At 40.9% G+C, this 15,000-nt stretch overlaps 1 protein-coding gene across 2 annotated transcripts in view; it reads right to left on the reverse strand.

Annotated features, from left to right (window-relative positions):
• jarid2b (jumonji, AT rich interactive domain 2b) overlaps window positions 1-15,000 on the reverse strand; it is a 185,035-nt gene that overhangs the window by 38,453 nt on the left and 131,582 nt on the right. Inside the window, exon 5 of one of the 2 annotated variants that reach the window (XM_017711397.2) lies at window positions 3,298-3,321. The exons of the other annotated variant lie outside the window; for it this stretch is intronic. Coding sequence (XP_017566886.1) covers window positions 3,298-3,321 — 24 coding nt within the window. The remainder of the gene's footprint in view (window positions 1-3,297; window positions 3,322-15,000) is intronic. 2 annotated transcript variants of the gene reach the window in all.

The raw sequence follows: 15,000 nt of genomic DNA on the forward strand, positions 1-15,000 counted from the left end.
CATTCATTATTATGTTTCCCATATTTCTCTTTTTGTTTCTGATAACAAACGATGACAAAAACATGTCAAACTGTAAAGTATGCATTTTCTTTCTCCAAAGCAAAACTGTACAGGTCAGAACTTCTTAAAATAAACACAAACGTTCAGAATCAGCAGATTTTCTCTGCCTGTTTCAATGAGCTGTGAGTGAGAAATGAAACAAAATGTATGAATATAGAGCATCCAGGCACTATCCCCACTGCATCTCCACTGAAGTTGGGCCTCAGGCTTTATCTTTTCTGCTCTCTTCTGTATCTTCATGGTATCAAGTGAATATATTCAGAGTAAATGTGTAAAAATCCATGGCTAACAAGCTTCCCATAAATGACCTGACAAACAACCAAAAAACAACAAAAACACTGTCATTTCAAACATGTTCTCCATCACATCACTCTGCCATAAATCACAGAGCAAACGGCTATTCATCACAAACAACAAAACAAGCAAATAAACCGTGGAACTGGAGCGCATTAAACACAGACGCAAATAAAACAATGCCGATCGAGTCGACTCGGCTGAAACTAATTCTCTAGTGGGCCGCTGCACATTTTGATAATGACCAGACAATGCAACAGGAGGCAGGATTTCAGGGCCGCTTCATATTAGCTCCAGTGTTCCTGACCTAACTGAATTACAGAGGGAATGAGACATTTCTCCCAGCATATGGACTGGCAGCTCTGGGATCTGCTCGGCTAATTGAAGAACAATGGATTAGCTAAAGGGAAGTGGCATGTTAAAGCAATGCTAGATCAGAGAGGAAGAAGGGAGAACGTGCCTATCGGAGTATAAAGGAAGACAGGGCGGTCTCGGTTTACTCTGGCTGCGGATGAAAGCGCTCACTGTCTGCTCAATACTAACAGGCTGCTCTATATGGATCACTTTTTAATGTGTCAGAGGTCCATCCATCCATTTTCTACGCCGCTTCTCCGTCAGGGTCGTGGGGGGGATGCTGGAGCCTATCCCAGCAGTCATCGGGCGGAAGGCAGGATACACCCTGGACAGGTCGCCAGTCCATCGCAGGGCAGACAGACAGACACAGACAGTCACTCACTCACACCTAGGGGACCTAGGGGCAATGCAACATGTCCAATTGGCCTGACTGCATGTCTTTGGACTGTGGGAGGAAACCGGAGAATCCGGAGGAAACCCACGCAGACACGGGGAGAACATGCAAACTCCACCCGGTCACCCGGCAGGGGAATCGAACCCAGGCCCTCCTCGCTGTGAGGCGACAGCGCTACCCACCGCGCCACCGTGCCGGTCTGATTTAAAACTATTTTGAAAAATTCACAGAAAATACAAATGTACCTGGAGGAACATAAATTATCTATAAAGTCTCTGAACAAGCTAAATAAACAACCAAATAAACAAGTAAACAAATAATGTGAGAATAAATATATAAATAAATAAATAAATAATGTGAGAATAAAATCAATCAATCAATGAATAAATAACAAGAGAATCTTATTTTGGCCAAGAAAACGAGCACCTACTTTACTGAATATTCTACTATACCAACATAAACCAAACCACAAAAATACCTCAGATTAATATGTCATATTAATCCCACGCTTCAAACTAAACTGTTGATATAACTCCAGATTATAAGAATCCTGTTCTATAAAATGAGAATAAACGTTATTAATGCCATGAAACCAAACGGTAAAAATAACTGTAGGGAATGTTACTCCTACAAAACAATCCACAGAATATCTCCAGTTTATATTAATCCTGTACTATGAAAACAAACCATCCTCATTTTATACCAATGTCACGCTACAGAAAACGAACCATGCAAATAAGCCAAGGTTATAATAAACTTGTGCTATAAAACCAACCACAAAAATAGCATCAGGTCATATTAATTCTGTGCAAAAAAGGCTAATTGTAGAAATAACTTCAGGTTATATTATTGCCATGCTATAAAACAGATCATCGGAAAAAAAAAAATCACAGATTATATTAATCCCCTGCAATAATACAAACATAAAAAACAAACACAAAACACAGGTTATATTAATCCCCTGCAATAATACAAACCATAAAAAAACCTCAGGTTCATGTTAATTAATCCCATGCAAACTGCTGTCAGTGTAGAGGCACTTGTATTCTCTATGGCCCAAGACTGGCCAATATGTATTGTCCTACCTCATGATTATGCCTTCAAACATTAAAGCACAAAGAAGGAAGAAACATGTTTTAAGCACTGACTGACATTTGGCTGTAAATTCTCGAGCTAATGACAATGCAAATGAAAGACTGCATTTTTTACCTGCAGTCAGGGAAATGAAATTATAACTACATTAATTGTTTGGACACTTGGGAGCAGGTGAGCACACTGTGTATATAATTGTTTTGGTGTAATGGCAGTGCATAAATCAAATAGCCGCTCCCATCTCTGCAATTTATACTGAGATTTCTTATCCAGTATGAATCAGTGCTAACACTGCAGGCATCCTGCGGTAAAATAACATTACCCCACCTTCCCGTGTAAAACTAATCCTGTCCCAGCACTACTTTGGGCTGTGTTCCTGAGGACACTCATGAATAAACGATAAGCAGGACATGTGAGGAGCTCTCGTTGGCTCTCCACACAGTTCATATGCATGGCTGCACTCCACTGATGAGGGAGGGCGTGGCAGCACCCAGTCTGAATTCAGCAGCTCAAGAAAGTGGCTGTTTTCTGACCATGCCAGCAAAAGACCTATCAAGGTAGAACTTACTGAGAAATCTTACACAGCTACTGCTAGAACAGAGAATAAAGACCACACGGCCTGACAGCTAGTTTAGAGCGTCCACCTGCAGGTCAACGTGTGCACAAAGTCAGAGTGTGACCTTCAGGGTCAGAGCCAAGACTGTAAAGGTCATTAGTCACAGGTTGTAGAAAACAATGGGCGGACTACGAAGCTTCTAATATAATACAAGCTAAAGAGCATCTGTATCACCACACATCACCACAGCTGCAGTAACATGGAGGCAGTTTTAATGGCCGTTGTAATTACAGGCCTTTTTTCTCTTCAGCCAAGCCCAGTGCGTCTCCATCTGAATCACCCAAACCCATTCTAAACCCACTCAAAAACCCAGCTTTAATGTGCATATACACATTTCACTCCAATGTGACCATCATCACAATGAGGCTGATACACACTGACCAGTCTTAAACGTAAACAAGTCCAGAGCACAAACAGAATCCATGATAACTTTCTTTAAAAACTATTCATTATTCAAGTCATTTAAAAGTGTGTAAGTGCAACTAACCTTCATTTTGCCACGCAGAAAAACCTGAAATTGAAGGTACAGTAAAGGCTGGGATTAGTTGGACATTAATCAGAGGGTGGATCATGTCACTGCACTAACAGCAAGCTTAATGGATTAAAAAAATCTTTAGAAATCACATTTTATCTCGACCAGTAGATGTGGATAAAAAGATCAATCATATGTGGGGACAGTTCGCTATGCATAACCCCTGATTGAGGTGGTCATTATTACTGAGAGCCTGTGGAGCAAGGCAGAGCAGGAGCATTAAGAGTTACTGCACTGACAAAGAACTGGAGCACTGTAAAACACTGTAGCTTCACAGGGAGAGAGGTCGCCACAGTGGATGGCATCAAGCGGCCTGAAGAGAACACTAAACGTTCCGATGCACTGTCCAAAAAGGATGAAGAAAAAAAAAAAGTCACATTTTTAGCGGCCCAAGGTACAAATGATGTAAATGTACACTTAAAAGTAGAACATGGCCCTTAAGGTCCACTTATGTGACTTCAATTCCCCACCTGTACATTTTCTTGATGTGCTTGAATAGTAACAAAAGCTAAATTAAAAAGTTTGAAGTCAATGTTAACTGAAAAATATAAAATGGTACAACAGAATACAGGGACTGGCAACATGCAGCAGAATTCAAATTTAAACACAGTTTTAACAATAAATGGTTTTAAATGCTGGAGTTAATGTAGAACTGCTACTTCACCCTGAAGACTGCCATGCAGACTGCTGGTCACCATAGCAATAACAATAATATCGCCTAGCAAGTAGCTTACGAAATAGCAGAGAGAGAGATTTAAGATGAACATCGATAATTTAGAGACGAATGGACTAATCTGCATTTAGAATCACTCCAGCTGGATTCCTGATGCATTTAATCTGCAATGACAAACTGCCAAACACTGAAAATGTGCAAAGCTGCAGTCACTGTCTCATTAGTTTCTCATTCAAATTATCCTGTTCTACCTTAAAAGGTGCCTGAGGCACCATTTAAGGTGGAACAGGACAATTCAAACGAGAAACTAATTAGACAATGACTTCATCTTTGCGCATTTTCAGTGTTTGGCAGTTTGAACAAGAGGCTGGAGAAGGAGAAGTGACTTCAGCCTCGTAAATAGTCAAATATTAAGAGACAATGACATACCATCATCTATATATATTAAAAAGGGAAAAAAAGGACGACAGAATGTGATGTAGCCAAAAAGCCTTTTTTAGCTGGAAGATGGTGTAAATTGTTTTTTTTTTTTACTTTAGGCAGCCAGGCCAACACAACAGTGCATGGAAAAAAACATTGTTTCTCATTGTGCTCAATGTAGTGTGCAAGTACACAGATGTGCATTTATGAGGGAGAGAGTGAGAGAGAGCAAGAGAGAGAGAGAGAGAGAGAGAGAGAGAGAGAGAGAGAGAGAGAGAGAGAGAGAGAGAGAGAGCGAGAGATAGAGAGTGAGAGAGCGAGAGACAGAGAGTGAGAGAGTGCAAGAGAGAGAACGAGAAAGAGAGAGAGAGCACGAGTGAGCGAGCAAGCGAGCTAGAGAATGAGCGCAAGAGAGAGCACGAGAGCTGGCGAGAGCGAGCGAGAGCAAGAGAAAGCGAGAGCGAGCAAGAGAGAGAGAGAGAGAGAGAGAGAGAGAGCGCAAGAGAGAGGGAGAGAGGGGGAGAGGGGGAGAGAGCGAGAGAGAGAGAGAGAGAGAGAGAGAGAGGGAGAGAGAGAGAGAGAGAGAGAGAGAGAGAGAGAGAGAGAGAGAGAGAGAGAGAGAGAGAGAGAGAGAGAGGGAGAGGGAGAGAGAGGGAGAGGGAGAGGGAGGAGAGAGAGCGCGCAAGAGAGAGGGAGAGAGGGGGAGAGAGAGAGAGGGAGAGAGGGGGAGAGAGAGAGAGAGAGAGAGAGAGAGAGACACACACATCTGTATCAGCTTTTCACCTTTTTAAACAACTTAATTCCTCAAGTGACAAGCAAAGGGTGAACTACAGAGCAAACAAACAAAGAAGGGCCGCTTACAATCAGCTCTAAACGACTCATTAAGAAAATGGCTGTTATTACTTTGTGCTCCTGCTCTGAGTGGGGCAAAGGGTCAAAGGGCCAAATGCTCTCAGGCCTGTAGAGCAGCAAGGGGGCCCAGCAGGGGAAAAGGTGCAATGCTGGTCCGCAGAAGGGGGCATTGCTTCTATAGCCAGCAGCCAGGTCACACTGAGGAAGGGTGCTGCCATCTTGTAATCTGTTACAGACACTAAGGCTTGAAATATTTATCTGAACCCACAGAGACCTGCCTGTTCACATGGAGGTCACTGATACTGGCCAGCACGAAAACAACAAGAAGGCATTGTGTGAGGAATAAAATGGGTTAAAATGTTGGGTTTGAACTACATTGTTTTGTTGTAGTCGGATTTGACAGAATTTAGTCAGGGTGTAGTGGAGTGTCCAACAGAATTTAGTCAGGGTGTAGTGGAATTTCAGACAGACTTTTGTCAGGGTGTAGTGGAATTTCAGACAGACTTTTGTCAGGGTGTAGTGGAATTTCAGACAGACTTTTGTCAGGGTGTAGTGGAATTTCAGACAGACTTTTGTCAAGGTGTAGTGGAATTTCAGACAGACTTTTGTCAGGGTGTAGTGGAATTTCAGACAGACTTTTGTCAGGGTGTAGTGGAATTTCAGACAGACTTTTGTCAGGGTGTAGTGGAATTTCAGACAGACTTTTGTCAAGGTGTAGTGGAATTTCAGACAGACTTTTGTCAGGGTGTAGTGGAATTTCAGACAGACTTTTGTCAGGGTGTAGTGGAATTTCAGACAGACTTTTGTCAGGGTGTAGTGGAATTTCAGACAGACTTTTGTCAGGGTGTAGTGGAATTTCAGACAGACTTTTGTCAGGGTGTAGTGGAATTTCAGACAGACTTTTGTCAGGGTGTAGTGGAATTTCAGACAGACTTTTGTCAGGGTGTAGTGGAATTTCAGACAGACTTTTGTCAGGGTGTAGTGGAATTTCAGACAGACTTTTGTCAGGGTGTAGTGGAATTTCAGACAGACTTTTGTCAGGGTGTAGTGGAATTTCAGACAGACTTTTGTCAGGGTGTAGTGGAATTTCAGACAGACTTTTGTCAGGGTGTAGTGGAATTTCAGACAGACTTTTGTCAGGGTGTAGTGGAATTTCAGACAGACTTTTGTCAGGGTGTAGTGGAATTTCAGACAGACTTTTGTCAGGGTGTAGTGGAATTAAAGTGAAATTAGTACATTAGGTCTGAATTCAATAGAGCTGTGGGTCAGGTCAGACTTGCCCAGAATATCCCTGGGTTATATTTGAGTTTGCACTGAAATTTTAGGCCTGATTAAAGCTCCAGGCTGCAGTGAGGAAACTTAACACAGGATGTTGCCATCCTGTAATCTGTCACAGGCGCCCTCAGTGTTTATACCCTGCCCCAGGGGAGGCTGGGTAGGGCACCGGAACAGGAGCTGTTGGAGCCAGCAGCCGCGACATCACCGACTAGATTTAACCAGATTTATAAGCGCCATTCGCCGCCCATCTCTCCTTTTTGTGCTGCATTCTCACTCACTTGCTCTCTCTGGCACCGGCTCCAAAGCTGTCAGCTCCCAGACAGAGAAGAAAATAAAAGCCAGGCCTTCCCCAAGCTCCAATTATACGTGCTTTCATATTCTTCACTAGCTGACACAAATCATAATTAAGGGTGAAGGCGTCCATTATGATTGTCAGTTTTAAACCATGCACAGACATAATTATAACCAAAAAACTGTCTACTTATAGACCTCTCTCTCTCTCTTGTTCTTTTTATGGGATAAAGAAAAGCAAGAGTTTACAAATGGCACTAAGGGGGAACCAATCACGTGTGCCAGTGAAGGACAGGCCTATTATGATTGGGTGCTGGTTACCATGTAGGCTGTTTTGATGGTGCACTGGTAAAGGATTCTCTGGCTTGAGTGTTCACTCCTTGTGGCTGAGCTACGACTTCACAAACACTCTTCGACTAAAGAGCGCTGATGAGGAGCATCTTCTGTCTGCTTATACTGACATTAAATTACAGATATTCTTAAATGAGATCTAAAAAATGAAGTGAAACGACAGACATCAGTTTGAATCCCTGCAGCTCATGTGGTCACTAGAAAACATGGCCAAACATATCATAGTAAGATGCATTTATCTCTGCTAACAATTACAAACATTGTGAGAAGATGATCAATGTGACCGTTTGGAGCCAAATGGTCATTAATAAGAAATTTTTCATTGTACTATTTAGGGATGTGCTGGGGTACTTGAGTAGTCTGATAAGTGTTCGAGGTGTGTCATGTAATGAGAGAACATGTATAAACCCAGCAATTCCCAAACAATTTTCCCCCACAAGTTTCTATCTGTGAAGCTAATCAGTTACCAATTCATTAACCCTTAGGGATCCTCAAAGATCAAAATCAGTCGAAACGCACACCTCTAGGATTATTTTAACCAACAACATTTTGTATAATAGCAGAATTTTGGTTAACTCCACATTTCAGTTACTCACTAAACAAACCTATTGCTGCTCTGGAAGAAAACCTTGTATCTCCAAAATGGTAACTTTATAGGAGAAGAAAAAAAACATACTTTACTTTTAACGCAAGCCAATAGAACCAGACATCTTCCAGTTTATTTTGGGCCGTTTCTTTCGGCCCATTAATTGTGAAATCTACACACAATGTAAAGGGCAATAGGTATTTTCAAATTATGTCAAAAACTGATAAACGCCAAAAATCAAGATGCAGGGTTTTGTTCCAACAGCAGCGATATGTTTCATAACCAAATAACTCGCTATAGCTACTGAACAAATGTAAAATGACGGTTTGGCTAAACATTAAATGATGTGGTAATTGAAGATTATAATCCACCAATTAGCACGGTGCAAACTTTGCACCTGCGTCAAGCTGTGTTGTATTTTAGTTAAACAGATGTGCTCATATAGATTTGTAACCCTTCTTAAAGATGATAGTATGTCAGAAATCACACTAGCAAGTCCAGTGAATAATAAGCCCTTGATTTAAGGGGTTAAAATAAATAAACCCTGATCCAGGAGCAGCTCTACCCCGAGAGGAGTCCTGCCTCCTGCAGAGTGTTCCGCAGTCAGATCCCACAAAGGTTAACCGTGATCTATCAGGCGGGGTGAAGTGCAGGGCCGCTGAGCTGAGAGCTGTCAGGGTGAAGTGCCCCCTGCAGCCCCTCCATCACACAGCATATGGTCATCCAGTGCACCGGAGAAGAGGGGCGGGGGGCAGGCAGAGCAGCCGGCAGAGGGGCTTTCACTAATATTGTCTCTGGGCTGCAGTGGAGGGCTGAATGCGGGAGGATTACGGATTATATCTTCTCTAATTTACATTCCTGAATGTCTGCAAATCCATTAACCCAGTTTGCCCTCAGCGCGAGGAAGTCACCAGGCAAATTCAATCAGGCTGCATCCCCCTCCCACACGCACACACTCGCAGGCTAACAGCACACGTCAGCCCGCTTAATTGAATTGAAATCAGCTATCTTTGTTCCTCTGCTCAGCCGTAATGGCACATACACACAAATGTATGAGGTCTGCGACTCTTCTTGACCAACACAGGGGCACCTCCAGCTTCTCGACAGCAGAGAGAGTGAATACAGAGCTAAACACCCTTACAGGACACAAAAGGCACAAACAGAGGTTTGTTCTTCTACAGTATCAGTACATGTGCTTAGAGAGTCAACTGAATGAGTTAACGCATCATCTTCTACGCACTTCCATGCACAATTACTGCTAAAGGCACGTTTTAAATGCTGATTTTCCCCCCAACAGAAACCTAGTAAAATAAATAGCATATATAATGTTTACAAACATTTGCAGAGAAATGCCATATTTACATAAAGTATATACATAAATATGCAAGTACCTATATGTAATATCCTCCATATGTATCAAATAAACATAAAAACATATAAAGTACATAAACTACACTCTTACAAAAGAGGGTTCTTCAGTAAAGGCAGTGGTTCTGTGTAGAACCATGGACACTCAAATAACCATTTGCATGCTTAAATTGTTTTTGTGGATGGTGAAATGGTTCATATTGATGGAGAATGTGTTACATTGGGTTCTACATAGAACCTTTTTAATGCTACAAGCTTGACACAGTACCAGCAGCAGAATTCTTTTTGGTGCTATATAGAACCATATACAACATTTTCTACACCAAACCGATGAGCCATTTCACCACACAAAGAACCATCTAAGCATGCAAAAGGTTACTTGAGTGTTCATGGATCTATATTGAACCACTGAAGGACCATTTGTTAGAGTGTATACGCATATAAAGTATACAAACTTAATTTTGTACGTATATTAGAGGTGCCCAAAAGTTTGTCTTCGGATGCAAAAGTGTGGTGTTTTGGGCCGAGAGACAAAAAAATAAGGTAGGTAGGTTTAAATTTTGTTTTCTGCATTATATTTTGTTACTAAGATACTTTGAAAAAAATACAATTTCAGAATAAACACATTTACAAACAACAATGAGGCTGGTAAGATAAAACATTAAGTTAATTAAGTGATACTTTTTGATCCCACAACCGGGGAAATTCCACCTCCGCATTTAACCCATCCGTGAAGTGAAACACCACATACACACTAGTGAACACACACACTAGGGGGCAGTGAGCACACTTGCCCGGAACGGTGGGCAGCCCTATCCACGGCGCCCGGGGAGCAATTGGGGGTTAGGTGTCTTGCTCAAGGACACCTCAGTCATGGACTGTCGGCCCTGGGGATTGAACCGGCAACCTTCCGGTCACAGGGCCAGCTCCCTAACCTCCAGCCCACGACTGCCCTCTCTGTTATTGGAAGAATGACAACTTTACAGGAAAAGGGAAGACCTACTTAACTCTTAATGCAAGTCAGTCAATGGAACCAGACACTTTCCCAAGACATTTTGGTCAGTTTCTTTTGGTCCATTCTTCATGAAATATATAAGCAATGTAGAGGGCAATAGGCATTTTCAGAAGGTCAAAAAGAGATTTTTATTTTGACAGCAGCAATATGCATATCTTTGTACTGTTGTTGTTCAAATACAGGTCAAAATATTGTTATAAATCACTGCTTTCTGCTTTTATTTGCATTGTACCTACTGTCCCAACATTTTTGGATTGGGGCTTTGTATTCAAACTCTAAGACTAAAAAGACTTTCAGTTTTCAAAAAACAAACAACTTTTGCAAAACGACAGGACCATTCAATGCATGAACGCAAGTACACTCACACATGCGTTACGCTACAACCGCTGGTTATGTAACACGGGAGTTAGTGCTGGTTGCTCATTTACTACCTTATCTCACTTTATCTGCTCATTTCTGCTCTTTGTATGTGTGTGTGGGCAGAGATAAAGCAGAATAAAAAGATACTGCACTGCAGACGCTGCCAACAATGACCTCTTGTATGCTTTGGTTTCCATGTCTCCTGCATGCTGGGAGACTGTGTATTATATTTCACCCGGAGAGAACGTGTGCACACACGCACACGCTGGAGCACGTCCAAACGGATTTCTCCACGGATATAAACACCCATCAGAGCCTGGGTTTAAAGTGGTATGTCGCGCGTAAACAGAGCAGTGTGGAACAGTGCGGAGGAATTCCTGCTGTGTGTGGCTCACATTACGTTACATTGCATCAGAAAACGAATCCCTCCCGAGAGAGATTAAAAATATCATTCCATGTTAAAGAAAAAAAATAAAAAATACTGCTCATTACACTGTTGCCATCCCTGTAAACGCATCAGACATGAGAACAAAGAAGAGAAAACTTCTCTGGTTTTCTTTCGGAACTTTTTCGGAATATTCGTTAGAAAAAACATCATCAATCATTAATGTTAGCGCTGCCTATCGCTCCGACACACCGAGTGACCGGCCTGCGTTCTTTATGTGTGTCTGATAAGATAAACCTTTTGCTGGACGTCAGCCACGACGGTGCTGTTGAACAAATGACCGTTTGACCTTCAGTGCCTTTGCCCAGAATGGCATTGATCTTTTTCAGAGAGAGGAAAAATATTTACCCACTTCTTCCACACTCTCTTTCTCTGAAAGATCAACAGCCGGCGCTCCGAGAGATCAGCGCTGAAGTGTTCATAAACCCTGCCATCCACCCACACGCATGAACACAACCTCCCATAAAGCCCCTGTAGATAAAATACTCTGCGAAACGCTCCAAATTCTTTGAAGGATGACACAAGGCGTAAAACATGGCCTAAAATAAATGCTTACTAGGTTTTACCTTGTCAGGACATGGGGTCAGAGTTAAGTCATGTATGTTTTATATATATGCAAGTACCTATATGCGATCAGATTAGGTCCCATAAGATTTAATTATATCTAAGTGCACATACGTAATATGTCCCATATGTTTTACACAGGGATATGACGATACACTCGACCCATAACTCGATTTGACTCATAATACTGCACTCAAAGTTCAGCACTGTCAGAACATTTTGAACAAACTTGACAGAAGAAAAAAGATGTCGTTGCAGAGCTTACTAATGACACTAAAGCTGGGAGGCAGCAGGAGAGCAGCAGTGAGATGATGATTGCAAACTCTGGGTGTCCATCAGTACAACTGCATTCTATTAATTATTCAATTGTAATAACAGACTTTTTAACAGGATAAAAAAGAACTAAATAATGTCTTATTGCATTGTTACACCCGTAGTATGTGTCTATGTATGTATGTATGTATATATACACACACACACACATATATGTACACACACTATATATACTATTTATATATAAATAGCAATAAAAATTGACAAGTGTGATAGAAATAAAACACAGCCACAAGCTAAAGTATGAGAGAGTACAGAGCAGAAATACAAGTATACATCTATTTGCATATTTAAACTGCATATAAGACAGCAAGACATTGTATGACAACTTCATTACAGGCCACAATATCCACAAAAGAAATAAAATTGGGTGAGAAAAAAAAAAAGATACTATTAACCAAAAACAGAGGATGCAGACATGGAGCTAGCTGGAACATGCAGCCACCTTCAGCGGCGACGGAATATGATTAATAAGTACCTAAATGTAATTTGTCTCATGCTTGGAAATGGTCAAACACACACTGACGTGAGAAAAATTTCTATTTAGGTTACTGTACATTATTTATTATTTATTAGAATTTTCTCAGGTGTCAGTGTAGTTGCATCCTGGTAAATAGGCAATTATAATAACAGATTTTTATATATTTGTATATATATATATATATATATATATATATATATATATATATATATATATATATATATATATATATATATATTACATATACAGCAACAATACATAATATGCAGTCGCTGTCCTACAAAAAAAAAAAACTTGAAAAAAAAATGCTTAAATGCAAGTTAACGCAACAAGATTTTATTTCTATTAATTTTGCATCATTTACACACACACACACACACACACACACACACACACACACACACTTCATCGACAAAGAGCCTCACCTAAAAACTCACCTTTCAGCCCCCTGTTACTCTGTAGCCAAGGCAAACAGCACACAGTCTAGGCCTGACCAGAGGAACTGCAGGAGCTCAGTAGGACTCAATCATCACATCACATCACTTACTCATGCACACACATACACTAACTTAGCTTTTTCTGCCAGTAGGGAATTCCAAGAGCAGCGCTCAGAAATCCTATGGCGACTAATGTAAATATTTTTGCTAGTGTTTCAGTGATGTAGGAAGACTTTAGCAGAGCAGGGAGGCTCGCAGTTCTGTCACTACACTGACTGGAGAAAAACAGCCCAATTCCTGGAAGCTCAGTGTGCCTCCAGGTTTTCATTGCATATCAACTTTAACCAAACTGTACAAAGGAATCAGATTAGAAAGGAATTGGTTTAGGGCTCACTATAAAAGCTCTGGCTTTATGGTTATTAAGACGTCCATTTAAATAGAACATCACCCCTATAGAACATCACCCCTCAGTCTTTAAACGCAGAGATGTGTAAGGAATTAGTGATTTTTATCCAGAGTCCAGAGACCAACATACTGCATCTTATTTAGCTCTCGCATTCGATTCCACGAAAAAGAGCAGTGGTGGACAGTAACTGAGTAAATGTAATTAGTTTCTGTACTTTAGTATTTTTTTGTGTATCTGTACTGAAGTTTTTTTATTCTGGGCGACTTTTTCCTTTCACTCCACTACATTTCAGAGTCTAATATCCGACTTTTTCCTCCTACATTCTGAGAAATCTGTCGTTCCTTTTGGTTTCTGTGTGTATAAAAACGTAACATGTCAAAACGAAAGAAGCGCAAAGCCAGAGCACCAATCAGGGCCCAGCGGTCACTTTGTTTAGAGCTGGTTTTGACCTGTTGGTCATACCGACCCAGTGCAGCACGCGGTTCAACGTCAGCGCAGCAGCGTAAAACTCTGGGAGAGTCTGTTCAACATAAATGATGAACTAACCTAACTTTGTGTAAATAGAGCTCAATATAGAAATATGTCCACATATGCATTCGAGACTGACGCGGCTTTTTTCTGAATTTCTACAAACACCATTTCATTTTATAGTAAATTAGTCTGGGCTGGTTTATGTTTATGAACAGACGCCTACAGATCAACATAGTAAAGGAGCTCATCTGTGATCCTGAGTTTAAAGCCAGTTTTTATTCAACTTAAACTTGGAACTAAGTTGTAAATAAATCTGAAACTGAAACTTTGCTTGTGTGTAAAAAGTGATTTCAGAGCCACTCGGTTCTCCCTGATGGAAACTGTTTACCTTCAGTGTTTTGTGCTTCTGATCATTTTAATAGACGTCAGCGTCACTAATTAATGACGTTCTATTAAAAGACTGGTTTACCAAGAGAGACGCTGGAGGACTTTCACCTGAAATGAGTTCATGAAGCCAGTCTGGTTATAAAAATGATAACAGGACATCAGAGCCTGAATTACTCTTTTAGTACTTTTACTTTATACTTAAGTACATTTGAAGGGAAATACTTTAGTACTTTTACTCAAGTGGAGGTCTAAAGAGAGGAACTTCTACTTCTACTGGAGGAATATTTTACCTTATAGTGTCTCTACTTTAACTCCAGTACATGGTTTGTGTACTTCATCCACCTCTGAAAAACAGTAGCAGAATCCTCTCTTGTGCTTCAGGAATGGACAAACCATGCATGACTTTATTGCCATGGTGTGAGATTTAACTGCTGTCTGTCTGTCTGGTCACACTATAATTTCTGAAAGTTTAAGAAAAGCAAACTGCAACCGCCCAGCAAGCACAGCCTTCAAGGAGACAAATATAAATATGCCCATTAGCTTAGTTTGGCATTAGTATTAACCTAGACTGGCTCTATAAAGTGGATTAAGAAGTCACTCTGGAGAGGCAGAGGAAAGAAGCACACCGACACCCATGAGAGGCATTATGCACAGACAGAGCCCGGCCCCTCCCTGCACACTCACTGCAGTTCATCATTGAGCCATAAAAGTGACACAGGGTTGTTTGGCAGCTTCCTTTTGTATCGGATGCATTTTCATAATGCAAAAACAAATGAAGGAGGCTGGCCCATGGTCATTTAAACTGATCTATATTTTATAAAACCAGGACCACTTACTGATAATGACTGTCAAATCAAGCTAATTTATTGTATTATGGTTTGTCCAAATAACAGTCTTCTATAGTGGGAGCTACTGCTGAAATGTATTATTTTAGACAATA

The sequence above is a fragment of the Pygocentrus nattereri genome, chromosome 27 (assembly GCF_015220715.1).
Source record: "Pygocentrus nattereri isolate fPygNat1 chromosome 27, fPygNat1.pri, whole genome shotgun sequence".
Classification (NCBI taxonomy): domain Eukaryota; kingdom Metazoa; phylum Chordata; class Actinopteri; order Characiformes; family Serrasalmidae; genus Pygocentrus; species Pygocentrus nattereri.